This window comes from Microtus pennsylvanicus, chromosome 14 (assembly GCF_037038515.1).
Source record: "Microtus pennsylvanicus isolate mMicPen1 chromosome 14, mMicPen1.hap1, whole genome shotgun sequence".
Classification (NCBI taxonomy): domain Eukaryota; kingdom Metazoa; phylum Chordata; class Mammalia; order Rodentia; family Cricetidae; genus Microtus; species Microtus pennsylvanicus.
In genome coordinates, this window is record NC_134592.1 from 42,989,724 (window position 1) to 43,005,087 (window position 15,364).

At 44.0% G+C, this 15,364-nt stretch overlaps 1 protein-coding gene across 1 annotated transcript in view; it reads left to right on the top strand.

Annotated features, from left to right (window-relative positions):
• Positions 1–14,723, top strand: part of Ccdc175 (coiled-coil domain containing 175) — a 47,891-nt gene extending 33,168 nt beyond the window's left edge. The window contains exons 14-19 of the mRNA XM_075947549.1: positions 1,917–2,055; positions 5,100–5,179; positions 7,505–7,657; positions 11,065–11,167; positions 13,792–13,835; positions 14,508–14,723. Of these exons, the coding sequence (XP_075803664.1) occupies positions 1,917–2,055; positions 5,100–5,179; positions 7,505–7,657; positions 11,065–11,167; positions 13,792–13,835; positions 14,508–14,723 (735 nt within the window). The remainder of the gene's footprint in view (positions 1–1,916; positions 2,056–5,099; positions 5,180–7,504; positions 7,658–11,064; positions 11,168–13,791; positions 13,836–14,507) is intronic.
• The last annotated feature ends 641 nt before the right edge of the window (positions 14,724–15,364 follow it).

Genomic DNA, 15,364 nt, shown 5'->3' on the forward strand with positions numbered 1-15,364 from the left:
AGCTTTCCATTTGCATGTGGTGAATACACAGGAGAACAAGTTAAAGAAATACTTGTATTTTAAACTCATACTTTCAGAGGCTCACATCCATGGCTTGCTCCACTGTTATGAGCTTGTGATGAGACAGGACTATAGGTGGATGTTTCCTTCCTGCCCACCAGTCTTCAAATAACCGACTCAGAGGCTGAAAATGAATTATAAATGCTTGACTGATAGCTCAGGCTTGTTACTAGCTAACTCTTACACTTAAATTAATCTATTTTTCTTATCTACCCTCGGTTCCATGGTGGTTCCTTCTTTCAACACGGCGCATTCATCTTGCTTCTAGACTCCTCGGACTCCACCCTTCTTACCCACCCCACAAACTCTCAAATTTGACTTCTCTGCTTAATCCTATCTTGCTTTATTATAGACCAATCAGCTTTTCTATTAACCAATGAGAGTAATACATATTCACAGTATGCAGAAAGATTACTCTATAGCACAGAACGTCATGGTATCAAGAGACCGTGTAGAACGAAGTTGCTGTTTTCTCATGGCCAGAATTAAAAAAGAAAGAGAGAGGCAGGAAGGAACCATGGGCACATTGCCCCATCACCGGCTCCCTCCAGCCAGATCCCACCTACCTGTTTCCAAACTACCACCACCACCACCCCAAATAACAATAGGGAGCTAAGTGTTCAATGCAAAGGTTGTGGGCGACAATCCTGATTCAACCCTAAGTGAGGTAACCCAGACTCAGAAAGACTAACATGCTATGTACCCACTCATGAGGCTGACATGAAGATTCAATGACGGCTTCCACCTTTATCACCAGCTAGCCAGGAAAAGGATAGAAGGGCCATTGCTGTGGAGGGCCTGGGGCTAGAAGCAGCACCCATGACTTGTGCTTATAGACATACCCATATGCAAGGGAAGCCATACTCCAGATGGGAACCAGGTCCCTAGCTACAACTCAGAATGCCTGTCATTGAAGGAAGAGAGTAGATAGTAAATACCAGCTTACTGTTTCTGCTTTTTAATCACCACGTACAAATCTATTCTAATATTCTCAAAGAAATGATTATTACATTGGAACTAAATATAACCCAAGATTGATGAATGTTTGAGTTAGGTTTCTATTGCTTCCATAAAACACTGGCCAAAAACAACCTGGCCATGAAAGCCTTTATTTGGCTTACATATCTTAGGTTATGGACAGTACATTGAGGGAAGCCAAGGCAGGCACTCAGTACAGGAACCTGGAGGCAGGAACTGAAGCAGAACCTGCAGAGAGACACCGCTCTTCCTGGCCTGCTCTTCACGACTTGCTCAGCCTGCTTTAACAAGCCACCTGCCCAGGACTGACATCTTCCCAGCACAAACGCAATCGACTGAGCCCTCCCACATCAGTCATTCAAGGACATGTTCCACAGACCAATCATGTGGGGCCATGTTTTCAATTGAGTTTTTCTCTTCGCAAGTGACCCCGGCCTGTGTCAAACTGACAAAACCAACCAGCACAGCTAAATACACCAATACCTTCCTGCTTTCCTCAGCACTCCTTTTCCCGTTTATTCATTTATATCCAGTTGTTTCTACATTGCCCACGTTTCATAGAGCATGAATGAAACATGCGCAATGTAGACAAAGGCGGGCAAACCTTATAGAACGTGATGAGCCAAAGGCGATTTTTCTCAAGCATGTTTTGGTTGCGTAGATAGTAGGAATAGAAACACAGCAGCAGAGACCCTGAACTGACGGCATCTTTGTAGATTGAATGATAAACCTCCAAGGCGGCTGTTTAGGGCAGCACCTAGCTGTCAACCACAGAGTGTGTGTGCCAGCTACCTCTCTCTGTACTCCCCTCCCCTTTTACTCCAAGCTGTGCAACTGGTCCAACTCACTTTCCTCAACTGACTTGACTTTCTTTAAAGGATCTAATTATTAGGGAAGTGCAGATTAACAGAGAAAAGGAGGGAGAGCTAGAGGACACCATCCCCTACCTTCAGGTAGCAGCGAAGGAATACAAAGAAAAGAACAGGAACCTCAAGTCCCTCCACATTGATATTTCAGGTGTGTATGAAGCTTTGCTGACAACTCCTCTCCCCTCTGCTCCGCCAGCATCACAGAGGTGAGAATCCACCACACACCCAAGGAGAAGGCGCATCTAACTTGCCCATCCTACTAAATCCACTTTCTAGTTTGCTTCATCAACCACTTCCTCTTTCCACACCAAGTTCCTCCTCCCAGTCAGTTCCCCCTCCCTCTTCTCTTCCCCCCTCTGCCCCTCTCCCTTCTCCCCTTCTCTCCTCCTCTCCCTCCTTCCTCCAAGTAAAATGCCCCCCACACTAACCTATCCTTAAGACTTATCATACCTGAAACTTTCAGAGATATGACCCATGTCTGTAAGTATGTATCTTTTGCATTCTATCACACAGCATAACATATTAACATAATGTGTGCATATAGCCATGTGTGTTCAAATCAAAACAATTGTTTCCACCACAATAATTAGGTTTGGTCACCTAACCCTGCACCTAAAACCCAGAATGTTTGGCTCTTGCCTTCATCCGGAAGTGGAGGGCATTGTCCAGGTACTCTGCACAGGTCTTTAAGCAGCTGCCTCTTCCAGATGTCATGTATTCTAAATGATAAAAGAGCCATGGGAATCAGAAGGCCAGATCCCAAACTAAAAGAAGGACTGGGATGGGAATGCTAAAATAACAATCTTCTGGGGGAGGAGTGGGAGTGAGCAGCTAGCAGATAACTGTAAAAATGTGGATTAGCACTGCCTGTGTCAATAACATAAACTGTGAAGGAAATAAATACTTAAAAATGAATAGCAATTACTTCCAAGAATTTAAAATGTCAAGACTACATAGATACAACAGTAAGAGCCTGGCCAGTCCCTCTGTCTTCCGTCTGAGTTGATTTTCTATTTCTTATCAGATTTTCATCTGATCAATTCACATAGGCTTTCACTTGATGCTTTAACCGGGTTCGTAGAAACTTCATTCTCCCCCCCCCCCCCCGTCCTTCCAGTTCCCCTCTTAGTACAAAGCAGAGGGTGAAGAAAACACTGTGAAGAGAAAGATAGGCAACCTTCACACGCTCTGAATCTCTTACAAAGGAAAGACGGGAAGGAGAAGACAGCAGCAAGGAAGAAGGAATGGAAGGGTGAAGTGCTCAGTGCCTTGACAAGATGGACTGCACAGGCGCAGTTCCCACACGGGGTGAGGGGGATAGTGAAACACAGTGCCTAACACATGCATCTGTCTCAGCGCCCTCCCGAAGCCTGACACCAGCGTGTGGAAAAGCATCCCTGCAAAGCTGCAGTTTCACAAGAAAGGGGCACGAGCTAGAAGGTCATCTCTTGACCTTCTGCTTACCTGCTGTCGGATAATAAGCGTCATCAGATTTGGGGAAAGAGTGACCAGGTAGAGGTGAAAGAAGAAAGGGGAATATGAGCAGAAGAGCCCATGGAAGAGGACATCATAAAGCCCCAAAGCTCTCTCTCTAGAAGGCAGATTGTAGGTATTGCTGTATCTCAGGGCTGTGGAGATACAGCAATAGAAAGGGTAGCTAACGCAGCAGTTAGGCCCCCGGGTGAAGCCCTTCCTCTGAGTTGTAGCTGAGGAATTACTTTCCCTTAATGCGAGCAAAGAAATGGGACAAGGGGTTCCAAACTTGGAGCACCTAATATGGTTGAGGGCAGATGGCATGTTGTGTTGTGGCGGTATCCCGTCCCCCTGCCTGGTTAGAGGAGTGTAGCCAGCCAGGTGAGCCCATTTTAGGATAAAAAGCTGATTTCCATAAAAAGTCATCGGGAAGATACCAAGCCATGGAAAAGTGGTGAAGGAGTTTTATCTTTATCAAGTAGGGCTAGACATAACACACCACAGTGGCTGAAATTCCTCCCCTGAACTTGCCTTCTGAGATTTGCCCAGGCTGGAGAACTGACGTCATGTTTAAGAGCATGGATTACTCTCCAAAAGGTCCCAGGTTTGATTCTCAGCACCCACGTCGCATGACTTACATCAGGTGACTCACAATGGCCTGTAATTTCAGCTCCAGAGGGAACCAATGCCGTCTGGTCGCAGTGAATACAAACACATACACAGACGTACACAAAATTTAAAAAATAAAAAAGATTTATTTCCCCATACTACATTGCTCCACCCAGGGGGAGACCAGATGATTATTCCACTGAGGAAACCGAACCAAACCCCAACACAGATACTGAGAGTGGATGGACGCCTTCCTGTAAAGTAGCTGGGCAGTGATTAAACATGCCTTGCGACTGTGGTGCAGACTTTGGTGCCCATTCATGCCACTGACATGAAGCATCGTGACATTTGGCTCGCTACCTTTGGTCCCTTCCTTACACTGTTACGATGCCCTGAAGAGTGAAACTTTGCTGACACAGAAAACCATAACTTTATGGGGAGCTTGAAGGGAAGAAACCTAGATGTGGGTAGGGATAGAGAAGATGTAGACAAGAATTAAGACACCAAATTTCCCGACGTTATGCTAAGAAGTAGATAGAATGTCTGAAAAGAATCACAGCCTTCTTAGCATATAATTTAAGAAAATTGAGCTAAGCAGAAGGCACAACTAAAGGGATTATTTTTTATTGATTTTTATTGAGCTCTACACTTTTCTCTGCTCCCCTCCCTGCCTCTCCCCTCCCCCTGGGATTATTTATAAAATGTGGTTGAGGGACTGGAGAGATGGCTCAGCGGTTAAGGGCACTTGGTACACAGTCATGAGGATCGGAGTTCAGGTCACAGTGCCTAGGAAATAAGCCAAGAGTCCCTCCAACCCCAGAAACTCAGCCCTGATGCCTCCACACACCTTTGAGCACATACACGTGTGCACCTCTGTTTCTCTCACATATACGTAAACGAACCAAACCAAAAGAAACTGATAGATCACGGGGTGGATCCTGAGGAACCAGACCCAGGGGTAAATGCTCTGCATAGCTGCAGTCTCTTGTGCTTAGAGTTTACCACAGTGTGATTGTTAAGCCTGTGCATTCTTACACTGAGATATGTTTTTTTTTTAAACCAAATTACTTCGTGGACATTTATTTTCTCTCTCTCCTTCTCTTTAAACAGCGAAGAAGCAAGAGGAGGATTTATTGAGCAACTATATTTTCCGCTTTAGGAAAGATGTCATCAGATACATGGACAACACGGTAAATAATGGCTGTGGTTTGTCTGTCTTGGCTTTCTGTGCTGTGCTGTTTGCAGTGTCAGGGACTGAATTCCAGGCCTTTAGATGCTAGACAAGTTCTGTACCGCCGGAACTACATCCTCGGGCCCTAGTTTTCTGAGAAAGGTTTTCCTGTGTAGGCAGTCTTCAACTTAAACTAGTGAATCTCCTGCCCTAGTCTCGAGAGTGCCGGGATAAAAGGATGCTACCACCCAAAGGCCCCGCCTTCTCCTCCTTCTTTAATTTGAAACACTGGTGAGTATTTAGTATCATTTGCACTCACCAGTAACTTAGTTTGTCTGAAACTGACTTATTTAAGTTATTCTACCAACGTCAGTGTTTAAATTGTATTCAATATATACATATGGAGGGAAGTTTTGCACAACTGTGATAAATACCTGAGAAAACCAACTTAATGGAGGGAAGGTTTATTTGATCTCAGAGGTCCCTGATAGTCTGGCTCCTCTTGTTTCTGAGCTTTCAGCTCGAAGGTCTTGGCTGAGAAAAGCTTTTCACCTCATGGCCACCAGGGGGCAGAGAAGAATATTAGGAAGAAGGGACTGGGATCAAGCTACAAAAGCGCAGGCCCAGAAATCCATTTCCTCCACCCAGGCCTCCAAATACTCTGTACAAGATTTGAACCCCTCAGTGCACTAATTTTGTTCATGATCTAATCATCTCTGAAACACTCTCAAAGAAACGGCCGGAAGTGAGTTTCACACATCTTCTGTATTACGGTTCTCAATTCCATCAGATTAACACATGATTAACAAGGTGGGGGCATCTGGAACCAGCTCAAGTATAATGAGAGAAAAAAACTATGGACCCTTGAGGAGACTTAGGTGTTCTAGTTTATAGGATGGGGATCCAGACTGCACTCTTTGAGGCTAAATACGCAGAGATCATGGGAGATAGAACAGGAGCAAAGAAATGTTTACTCTCTTTCAAAACACACAATCTATAGTTTCATTATAATTTTTATTTGGAGTTGATCAATTGAACATGAAATTATTTTATTCTTCGAATATCTGGATACCAAACATGATTTTTGATATGCTGTGGGTAAGAAGAAATATGAACAAGAACATTAGAAGCAAGTGTAATGTACATGCACACACACACACACACATGCGCACACACACACACACATGCGCACACACACACACATGCGCACACACACACACATGCGCACACACACACATGCACACACACACACATATGCACACACACGCACACACACACACATGCGCACACACACACATGCGCACACACACATGCACACACATGCGCACACACACACATGCACACACACATGCACACACACATGCGCACACACACACACATGCACACACACATGCGCACACACACACATGCACACATACACACATGCGCACACACACACATGCACACACACACACATGCGCACACACACACTCACACACACACACATGCACACACATGCGCACACACACACACATGCACACACACATGCGCACACACACACATGCACACACACACATGCACACACACATGCGCACACACACACACACATGCACACACACACACATGCGCACACACACACTCACACACACACACATGCGCACACATGTTTTTCTAAGAAGATGTTCCTGGTGAGTAACATGACGGATAAAGACCTTGAGGTTTATGATGCTATAATAATTAAGAACTGCATAGAGAATTCAGTAAGAAAAAATATTCAATAAATGATGTTTTTAAAGAATCAGGGTTGATAACATAGATCTGTTGGAAGAGCACTTGCCTGAAATGTGTGAGGCCCTGAGTTCAGGTCTCAACACTATGCTGACCGAGTATGGTGGATCACAATTGTAATGCTAAGCCTCGGGAGGTGGAGTTCAGGGTTATCCTGGGCTGCACAGTGAGTTCTGAAGCCAGCCTGGGATACTTGACACTTTGTCTCAAAACCAAACGAACAGCAGAAAAATAAACAGGTAAATAAATATTCATAGGATAAATATCACCTCCTTCTAGAACATTCCGTCTCCCTTTAAAATGTCAGTGCATCCTTCTCCCGGCTCCCCACTTTGGCCGGGTTTCAAATGTGTCCTATTCTGTGACGTTTTGTTAGTATCTTAGGGTACTTCAGGTTCACGCGTGACCTTACCAGAATCCAGAAACAAGTTTTTAGGAAGCAGCTTTTGCTAAAAGATTGCCACAGTCAACTGGACGGCTCAGGGATGAGTGCAGAACCAGGTGACCTAGGCAGACTAATGCTGGTGCCCTGCCCTTTGACCCCTGGGAGATAACGATGTCTTTTATGTTTGGGCAGGACAGTTTGAAGACAGAATTAAAACATTTACGAGATATCGAAAGTAAAAAAAACAAAGAGCATTTTGAAATTCTAAAGAACTTAGAAAACGAAGTCTATGTAAATGACCAGAAGGCAACCCTCCTCGTCCTGGAAAACCAAAAATTAAGAGAAGTAAGTTCAACAGCACTTCCCTTTTCCTAGATTGATTGCCTGGACCAGTGGTACTCACGCGAGAAAAGACAAGAATAACGCACGTAACAAACTTTAGAAGGTTGCAGTCTCCCCCCCCCCCAGTCATTCCCACCTCTCCCCACAAGAATACCACCAACTTCTAACACCAGAGATTGGTTTTGCCTGGATTCAACCATTACATGTGAAGGACTGTTGAGTGAGGTGTCTGTCCTGCCCAGTTCCCGCAGTTGTTAAGTCCCAAAGAAATCACACAGAGGTCTACATTAATTATAAACTGATTGGCCTACTAGCTCAGACTTCTTGTTAATTCTTATAACTTATATTAGCCCATAATTCTTGTCTGTGTTAGCCACGTGGCTTGGTACCTTTTTTGGCGAGGCAGTCACATCTTGCTTGCTCTGTGTCTGGCTTCCTCTCTGTCTGAGTGACAACTACAGACTGAAACTTCCCTCTTCCCAGAATTCTCATGGCCCTGCCTCCTCTTCCTGCCTGGTTGCTGTTGCCCTGCCTATACTTCCTGCCTGGCTATTGGCCAATCATCATTTTTATTAAAAATAATACAAGTGACAGGATAAAAGACCATTGTCCCACAGCAAAGGACGATGCTGCATACACGGTTTTGCTCAGTCTCCTACCTCTGAGGTTCATCCTCACTGAGTGTAATTCTTTTCTCTTCATTCTGCATAGTATTCCTCCATATGACTAGTATTTACTTCAACAGTACTATTATTGGTGGTTTGAAGAATTTCTTTGGGCTGTTACCAGTCCTGTTCCTAAGCCCATTCAAGTAATATTATTTTGATAGACAGGCATAGTTCCGTTGGGTATAGATCCTAACTAAAACTGCAAAGTCATCAGGAGGTGCATCTTCTGTAGTCCTGCAGAGTGCCAGGCTCCCAAAGGGTAAGGCACTGAATGCCCCTCCCACCAGCAATGAGTGAGAGCCCTGACACTCACACTGTGTCCATGTCACACTAAGAAACGAACACACAGACTTCCTCTTAGATTAGTTTGACCAAGCACAAGCCCAGTTTTGGAATCTCCGCTTTTCTCCCCATGTCTTCCAACTGTCTGAAGCCTGTTTCTAGCCAGTCTGTTGTGTGCGCCTGGTAAATCCCCAGTGCCTGTCTGTTGTGTTTCTGTCTGCTCTGTGACTGTGTCTGCCCTTTACAAAGAGCTCTATATTTATTAAACAGCACAGAAAGCACAGTATGGGAAAGAGATGAAGGAATTCTTTACAGAAATCTTATCAAACTTTTATAAGAGGAATAGTCACTTAACTGACCCAGAATAGCATTCAAAACCTCAAGGAGATGTTATCAACCTATATCCACGTGTTCCAACATATATGGGATATTTGTTTAGTTTAAGGCTCCTTTTAACCTATTAGCTGCTTTCAGAAAACAGTAATCACCACATACACACACACACACACACACACACACACACACACACGTTATTCTAGGTCAAGGGCATGAAAGAGTTCAAAACTTAAGCTCAAAGCTATGAATTTATCTTGGGTTGTAAAAGCTGATTGCGTGCTAAGTCCAAGTGAAGTTGGTTGCATTGTTCTCTCACATGCAGGCTAAACTCAGACAGGCTGAGCACACAACGGGCCAGCTGGTTGAGAACATAACTTTAAATAGTCTCAAGGCATATTATTCACACAGTGCCTAGGCCAAAGAAAGGGTTAGTCTCTTTGTCAATCAAGAAATATTTTCAGAAAAATATCGTCATACTCACCCAACTGTCTTTGTGCAGCTGAGCTATTCTGGTGGGTGTGTGCCCCGGTGTCCTCAGATCTGAGTCCCTTTGACAACTAAAGAAACACCCATATGTGTGTTGTTGGGCTCTCAGTTATCTTCATTTGTAAAATTCGTGTTCTAGTTTTCCTTGCCTAGCTAAAAAATTAAGTTGTCTGTACCATATCAACTGATAATTCGAGAGCAAATAAGTCTGTTCATTTAGCCCCTAAAGTTATAATCTCAATTTATTACCACTAATTTTCGGGCTTATATCTCAAAAGAGTAAGGCTTGCCTGTTTATACTTAAGATTTACTCATTTTAATTTTAGAATGGCATGTTTAATAATTAAATCTATTAAATTCAGATTTTAGTGCTCAGAACTATTGATTCCAACAGCCTTTTTATAATACATGAATATTACATAACTTCTATATTTCATAATGTTATAAGACAGTTATAAAAGAAATTTATACACTATCCCTTTGTTTGAAAGATGTGAGTTAGAGTCTGTCACTCACTGGGGACACTGTCCTTAGTGTCTGCAGTTGAACGTTTAGAAGGACATCCATCTTTCATCAAGTGTCTCACAGGGTGAATGCTGCTTCTTTGTAAACATTTCACCCACTAAACTGTAATAACCTCCAAGTCAGGGTCTGCATCAATGTCCCAAGAGTTTGAGACTTGATCCTATTCAGTGCGCATAACAACTTCAAAAGTCAGGTAGTGCATTATGTACCGTATTTTATTTTTTTTTTTTGAGACAGGGTTCTCTGTCTTGCTTTGGAGCCTGTCCTGGAACTAGCTCTTGTAGACCAGGCTGACACTGAACTCACAGAGATCCACCTGCCTCTGCCTCCCGAGTGCTAAGATTAAAGGCGTGCGCCATCACCGCCCGGCTCATTATGTACCTTTTAGATGAGAAAATACTCTGATTTTTGTTTGTTTCTTCCTTTGTTACAAGAATTGTTAACTGATAGAGAAGAATAAAAAAGTTCTTTCCGTAGAGCCTGGTAAGGGAAGTAGCCTGGCCACTGACTAGCCCGATGACGTTATGGAGATCTCACACATGGCTCTGTGTGATTTATGTCTGTCTGTTAAATGTCAAGAGTTATCCCAGCAACCACACGCTTCATCCGGTAGAGCGGAAACAGCTGAATGGCTAATGCTTCTCAGAAAGATTGTGTACTCTGAAAAACTTTGGTTCTCAGTAGTCCGCAGATACTCAACCCAGGATCGGGCAGCAAGCCTTTGACACAAACTTGAGAGGAATTTTATCCTGAAATGGGCTTCTAGTCTCTCCTCCTATAGAGAAAATATCTAACGTTTACTAAAAGGACGAGAATTTCTATTGCTCTATTTTGCACAAGGAACATTTTTCTTGTGGATATGAAGAGTTGGGGCAGAAGGTCTTTTAACGTCTTCCTTTGTCCAGCCTTATTAGAGCACCATATTTATTTCTTTGGCTGCTGAACCAGTAAGAAAGCAGGACCTTTTGTCTTCTCCCGTGAATGGAGGGAGACACGGTGGAACAGTCGGTGGCATTGTGAAGCATCGACACATGTTTGATGAATGACTGCATGAATGTTGTACTCTGTGCGGTGAGCAGGAGCTGATAGCTGACGTGTGCCTTTCGTTCTCAGCATCTTGCCTACCTGAAGAAACAAACCCAGATGTACATAGAAAAGCAGCAAACAACTGTGCAGGAGTCAGGGAACGTGTCTTGGCAACTGATAGTTCAGCACAGTAAGTCGCGCCCCCACTCGGCTTTGCTCTTATTTAAATCGGTTTTTTATTCATTTGCATCCATTTAAAAATTCGACGATTTTGAGGAATAGATGAGCCCTGGCTGCCCCTGCCACCACAGCAAAGTGTAAACCGTGTTCGTGATCGTACATCTTGTCACAGTTTAAATATGAAATGTCCTTCCTAGGCTCCTGTTATGAGTTTGTGGAGCCACACAGAAGGTTGTGGGGCCTCTAGGGGGTGAGGCCTGGCTGATGGAGGCCCATCTTCAGGAACAGGCCTTTAAAGGTTATAACCGTCCCTGAGTCCGGCCTGCATCCTCTGTTCCCCGGGCTACCAAGAAACCTGGAATCTCCACCATGCAGCCCCAACAGCATCACCTGCTGCTCCCCTGTGCCGCAGTGAATGGAGTCCTCTGAAACCACAGGCCTAAACAGCCTCCTTCCTTAAGTCCTTTCTGCCCGCCGTTTATTTCAGTTACAAAAGTGGCTGCTGCCACCTGTCCCTTCCAGCTGATCTTCCACCAGGCTCTGGATGCCACCAACCTCCAGGCTCTGGACGCTACCAACCTGCCTTCTAACACTAACAATTAACAAATTGTTGAAGAGATGACGTAGTATGCACCCCTATGCTCTTGGCCTCTTTGCCTCTGCAAAGTGTATTTTAAAAATTCCTTCATAAAGCCAGATGTGCACATGTATGGAGGGAGAACTCACATCTGTAACCCAACACTTAGGCTGAAACAGGAATTGATGCGAGTTAAAGACCAGCCTAGGCTACATAGTAAGTTTCATGCCAGCCTGGACTGGAGTTTTAAACTACTGTGGTCTCAAAACAACCCACAATGAACAAGCCACAGGCTTTCAGGAACCACAGCGCCTCCCGCTGGTGCACTTCTGCAGTAACGGCTATGCATCATCTCTTCACCAGCTGTGAAGAGACACCATGGCCACGGCAGCTCTTATAAAAGAAAACATTTAATTGGGGTGGCTCCTTACAGCTCCAAGGTTTAGTCCATTATCATCATGGCAGGAAGCATGGTGGTGTTCAGGTGGGCATGGTGCTGGAGAAGGAGCTGAGAGTCCTTACATCTTGACCCTCAAGTAGCAGGAAGTGATCTGAGTCACTGGGTGTGGCTTGAGCACAATATGAGACCTCAAAGCCTGCCCCCACAGTGACACACTTCCTCCAACAAAGCCACAGCTCCTAATAGTGCCATTCCCTGTGAGCTCATGGGGCCACTGATATTCACACTGCCACACCAGCTGAGGGGCATTTGCCTTCTTCATTTATCACAACTAGTGACATTTGTTTGGAAGTATTTTTCTGGATTATTTTATTTTTTTATTATTTCTTATGTGGTACTTAGGAATGGAATGACTGGATTGCATGGTTATTGTCTGAGTGTTTTTTAAAGAAACTGCTAGCCTGCCAACATTGTTGTTCAAATTTCTCATCCAACTAGTGATGTGAAAGAGACTCTGTTGCCCTATCTCCTCACCAACACTTAAAAATTTGAGGATGTTAAAGCATTAATATTAGAATTTACGCAAGCATAGAATGGTATGGCATTGTGGTTTTGATCTGCCTTTCCCTGCGATGGTCATTAGTTCCTGTGGTTCTTGGCTGTCTTAAAATCATCTTTCCTTGAACTACCTTGAACCAATGAACTATTTTGACATAATAAATATCAAAGAGCACCTTCTGCTCTTCCAGAGAACTGGAGTTCAGTTCCTAGCACTCATGTTGGCTATGACACCATCTGCAAGGGATCCAACGCCCTCTCCTGGCCTTCTTGAGCACCTGAACACTTGTGTGATTTCCACTCGTACATAGATACTTACACACATAAATAAAAAATAAATTAAAAAAACAAATAATACCCAACAAACGTCACAAAGTTAGCAGCTTAAGGTAAGGAATGTATTTAACTGGTGACATGATCAGAGTTTGGAGAAGACCCACCTCTTGTTCTCTGGACATTCAGCGTCTGGGGGCTGAAACCATCTAAAGACTTATACCTAAGCTCAAAGTTGAGGTGGTTCTCAACGTGCCTGGGGGAACTCCCGGCCAGGACACCTTCTCACGGTCTCCACACATCACTGCTGGCGAGTGGCCTCTCATGGCATTGTCGTGTCCTGGCCTTGTAAGTCGGTGCATCAGTCCCACATGACTCCAGGGGTAAAGAACAAAGGAGATGAGCACCACGATGCAAGAGGCGGGCAGGTGCAGCGGAGACATTGCCATCTGCTACCTGGCTACTCAAGTTTTTCGCTCGTTACCTTGTGGTTTTGGTGTTCTTATCGTTGAGCTAAAGTCTTCATATATTCTGCGATTTAGTTTTCTTTCAGTCTGAGCCTTGACTTAGGTCAAGTAGAGGCAGAGTTTCTTCTTCTTCTTCTTCTTCTTCTTCTTCTTCTTCTTATTCTTATTCTTATTCTTATTCTCCTCCTCCTCCTCCTCTTCCTCCTCCTTCTTCTCCTCCTCCTTCTCCTCCTCCTCCTTTTTCCTCCTTCTTGCCCTTTCACCCCCCATCATTCTGGAAGTAGAAACATATAGATAAAAACATTTTAATTATTAAAATGTTGATTGTTTTTGTAACCATTGTGTTTTAAATCTTTCAGGACACTATTCAGATTTCCTGGCACAATTTCAGATCAATATTCAGGTGAGGGTTCATCTTGAATTGTTCTGTGTATCGTGTTTCCAAAGGAGTTCACCTGCCATTAAATGTGTGTGTGTTGTGTGTGTGTGTGTGTGTGTTCATCTTTGTGTCTGTGTGCATGTGTGCATGTTCACATGTGCATGTACTGGTATGTACTCATGCACATGTGGACAGAACTGTGAAACTATGGAAGGTTGACAGGGTAGGGTCAGCATCATATCCATTGTGTTAAATGTCACTATGAAATCTTAATCCTTTCAAAAGTTATCTTCTTACACTACCAGTCAGCCACCATGATCAGTCTCTCCTTCCCTCCCTCCCTCCTTCCCTTCTTTCCTCACACCTTCCCTCCCTCCTCCTTTCCTTTCCTTCTGTTCTCATTCGGTCTTTGTCTTTGCAAGTTTACATACGATACATCCGTGTTGTGAGCCTGTGCTGACAGCTCCAACTCACTCTGTATTTACCAGGTGTTCAGCACCTCTCTTCCCCTCCTCCTCTACGCAGGGAAGGAGTCAGGCAGGCTGCTTTGAACATAGCCTCTGCGTAGTTCTAAAAGTCACTTCGTGTGACTAATACCAAGTTTTCATACATGACATCATTTTGGAAAGAAACCACTCAGAATGTTATTTTGTTGTAATTATATTCACACCCACCCCCAAATGCCATTCCTTTAAGGAACTGGTGACCACTGGAGAAGACACCTTGCAAGAAATTATAACTCTAATAGAGAAGCTACAATACAGGGATAAGAGGATCGAGGCCATTAGTGCCTGGCTGCTGGGCGGCATCGAACGGCTGCGTCTTCTTATGCTGGAGGAATCACCATCTGAACTTCGTCGTAATCAGTACTCTGACGAATTCGGTAACGTAGAACTTCCTGTTGCCTTGTAGTAGCTAGTGACATCAAAATAAGGGGCTCCTTAGAGACTGGTCACCAAAAGGAGGGGAAGGACTGTGCTCACTGATGTTGAGCATCCCACCGAACACGGGTACTCACCTTGGGTTGAGTTTGTTAGAATACTCTTCTCAGTTCTTTCTTTTGCTTAGGATAGTTTTCAAGCGAACTCATCTCAAATCTCCTTCATTGTAAAAAAAAACGAAATCCTAGATACTCTATTATTGAGACAAGATTTTCCTGTGGAGTCTAGTGTGGCTGTGAAGGGTCTTCCTGCCTGGACTTCCTGAGGGCTGGAATTATAGGCATGAGTCCCCACACCCAACTCAGAAACATTGTTTAAAAGGCTTTTAATTCTTGCATTCTGGGGCTGGAGTGATGGCTCAGTGGTTTAAAGCGCTCCTTGCTCTTGCAGAGGACCAGGGTTCAATTCCTTTCCCGACCAGATGACTCACAACCATCCTAGCTCCAGGGGATTTGCTGCCTGCCTTCTTCTAAGCTTCGTGGCTACCAGGCCTTTACGCAGTAGAAGTACATACAAGCAAAACATTCAAACATACAAAATTAACTGAATTTTATAATAATAGTAAACAAACTCCCTACATTCTTGAACAGAAAAAATTGAATATAATTTTAT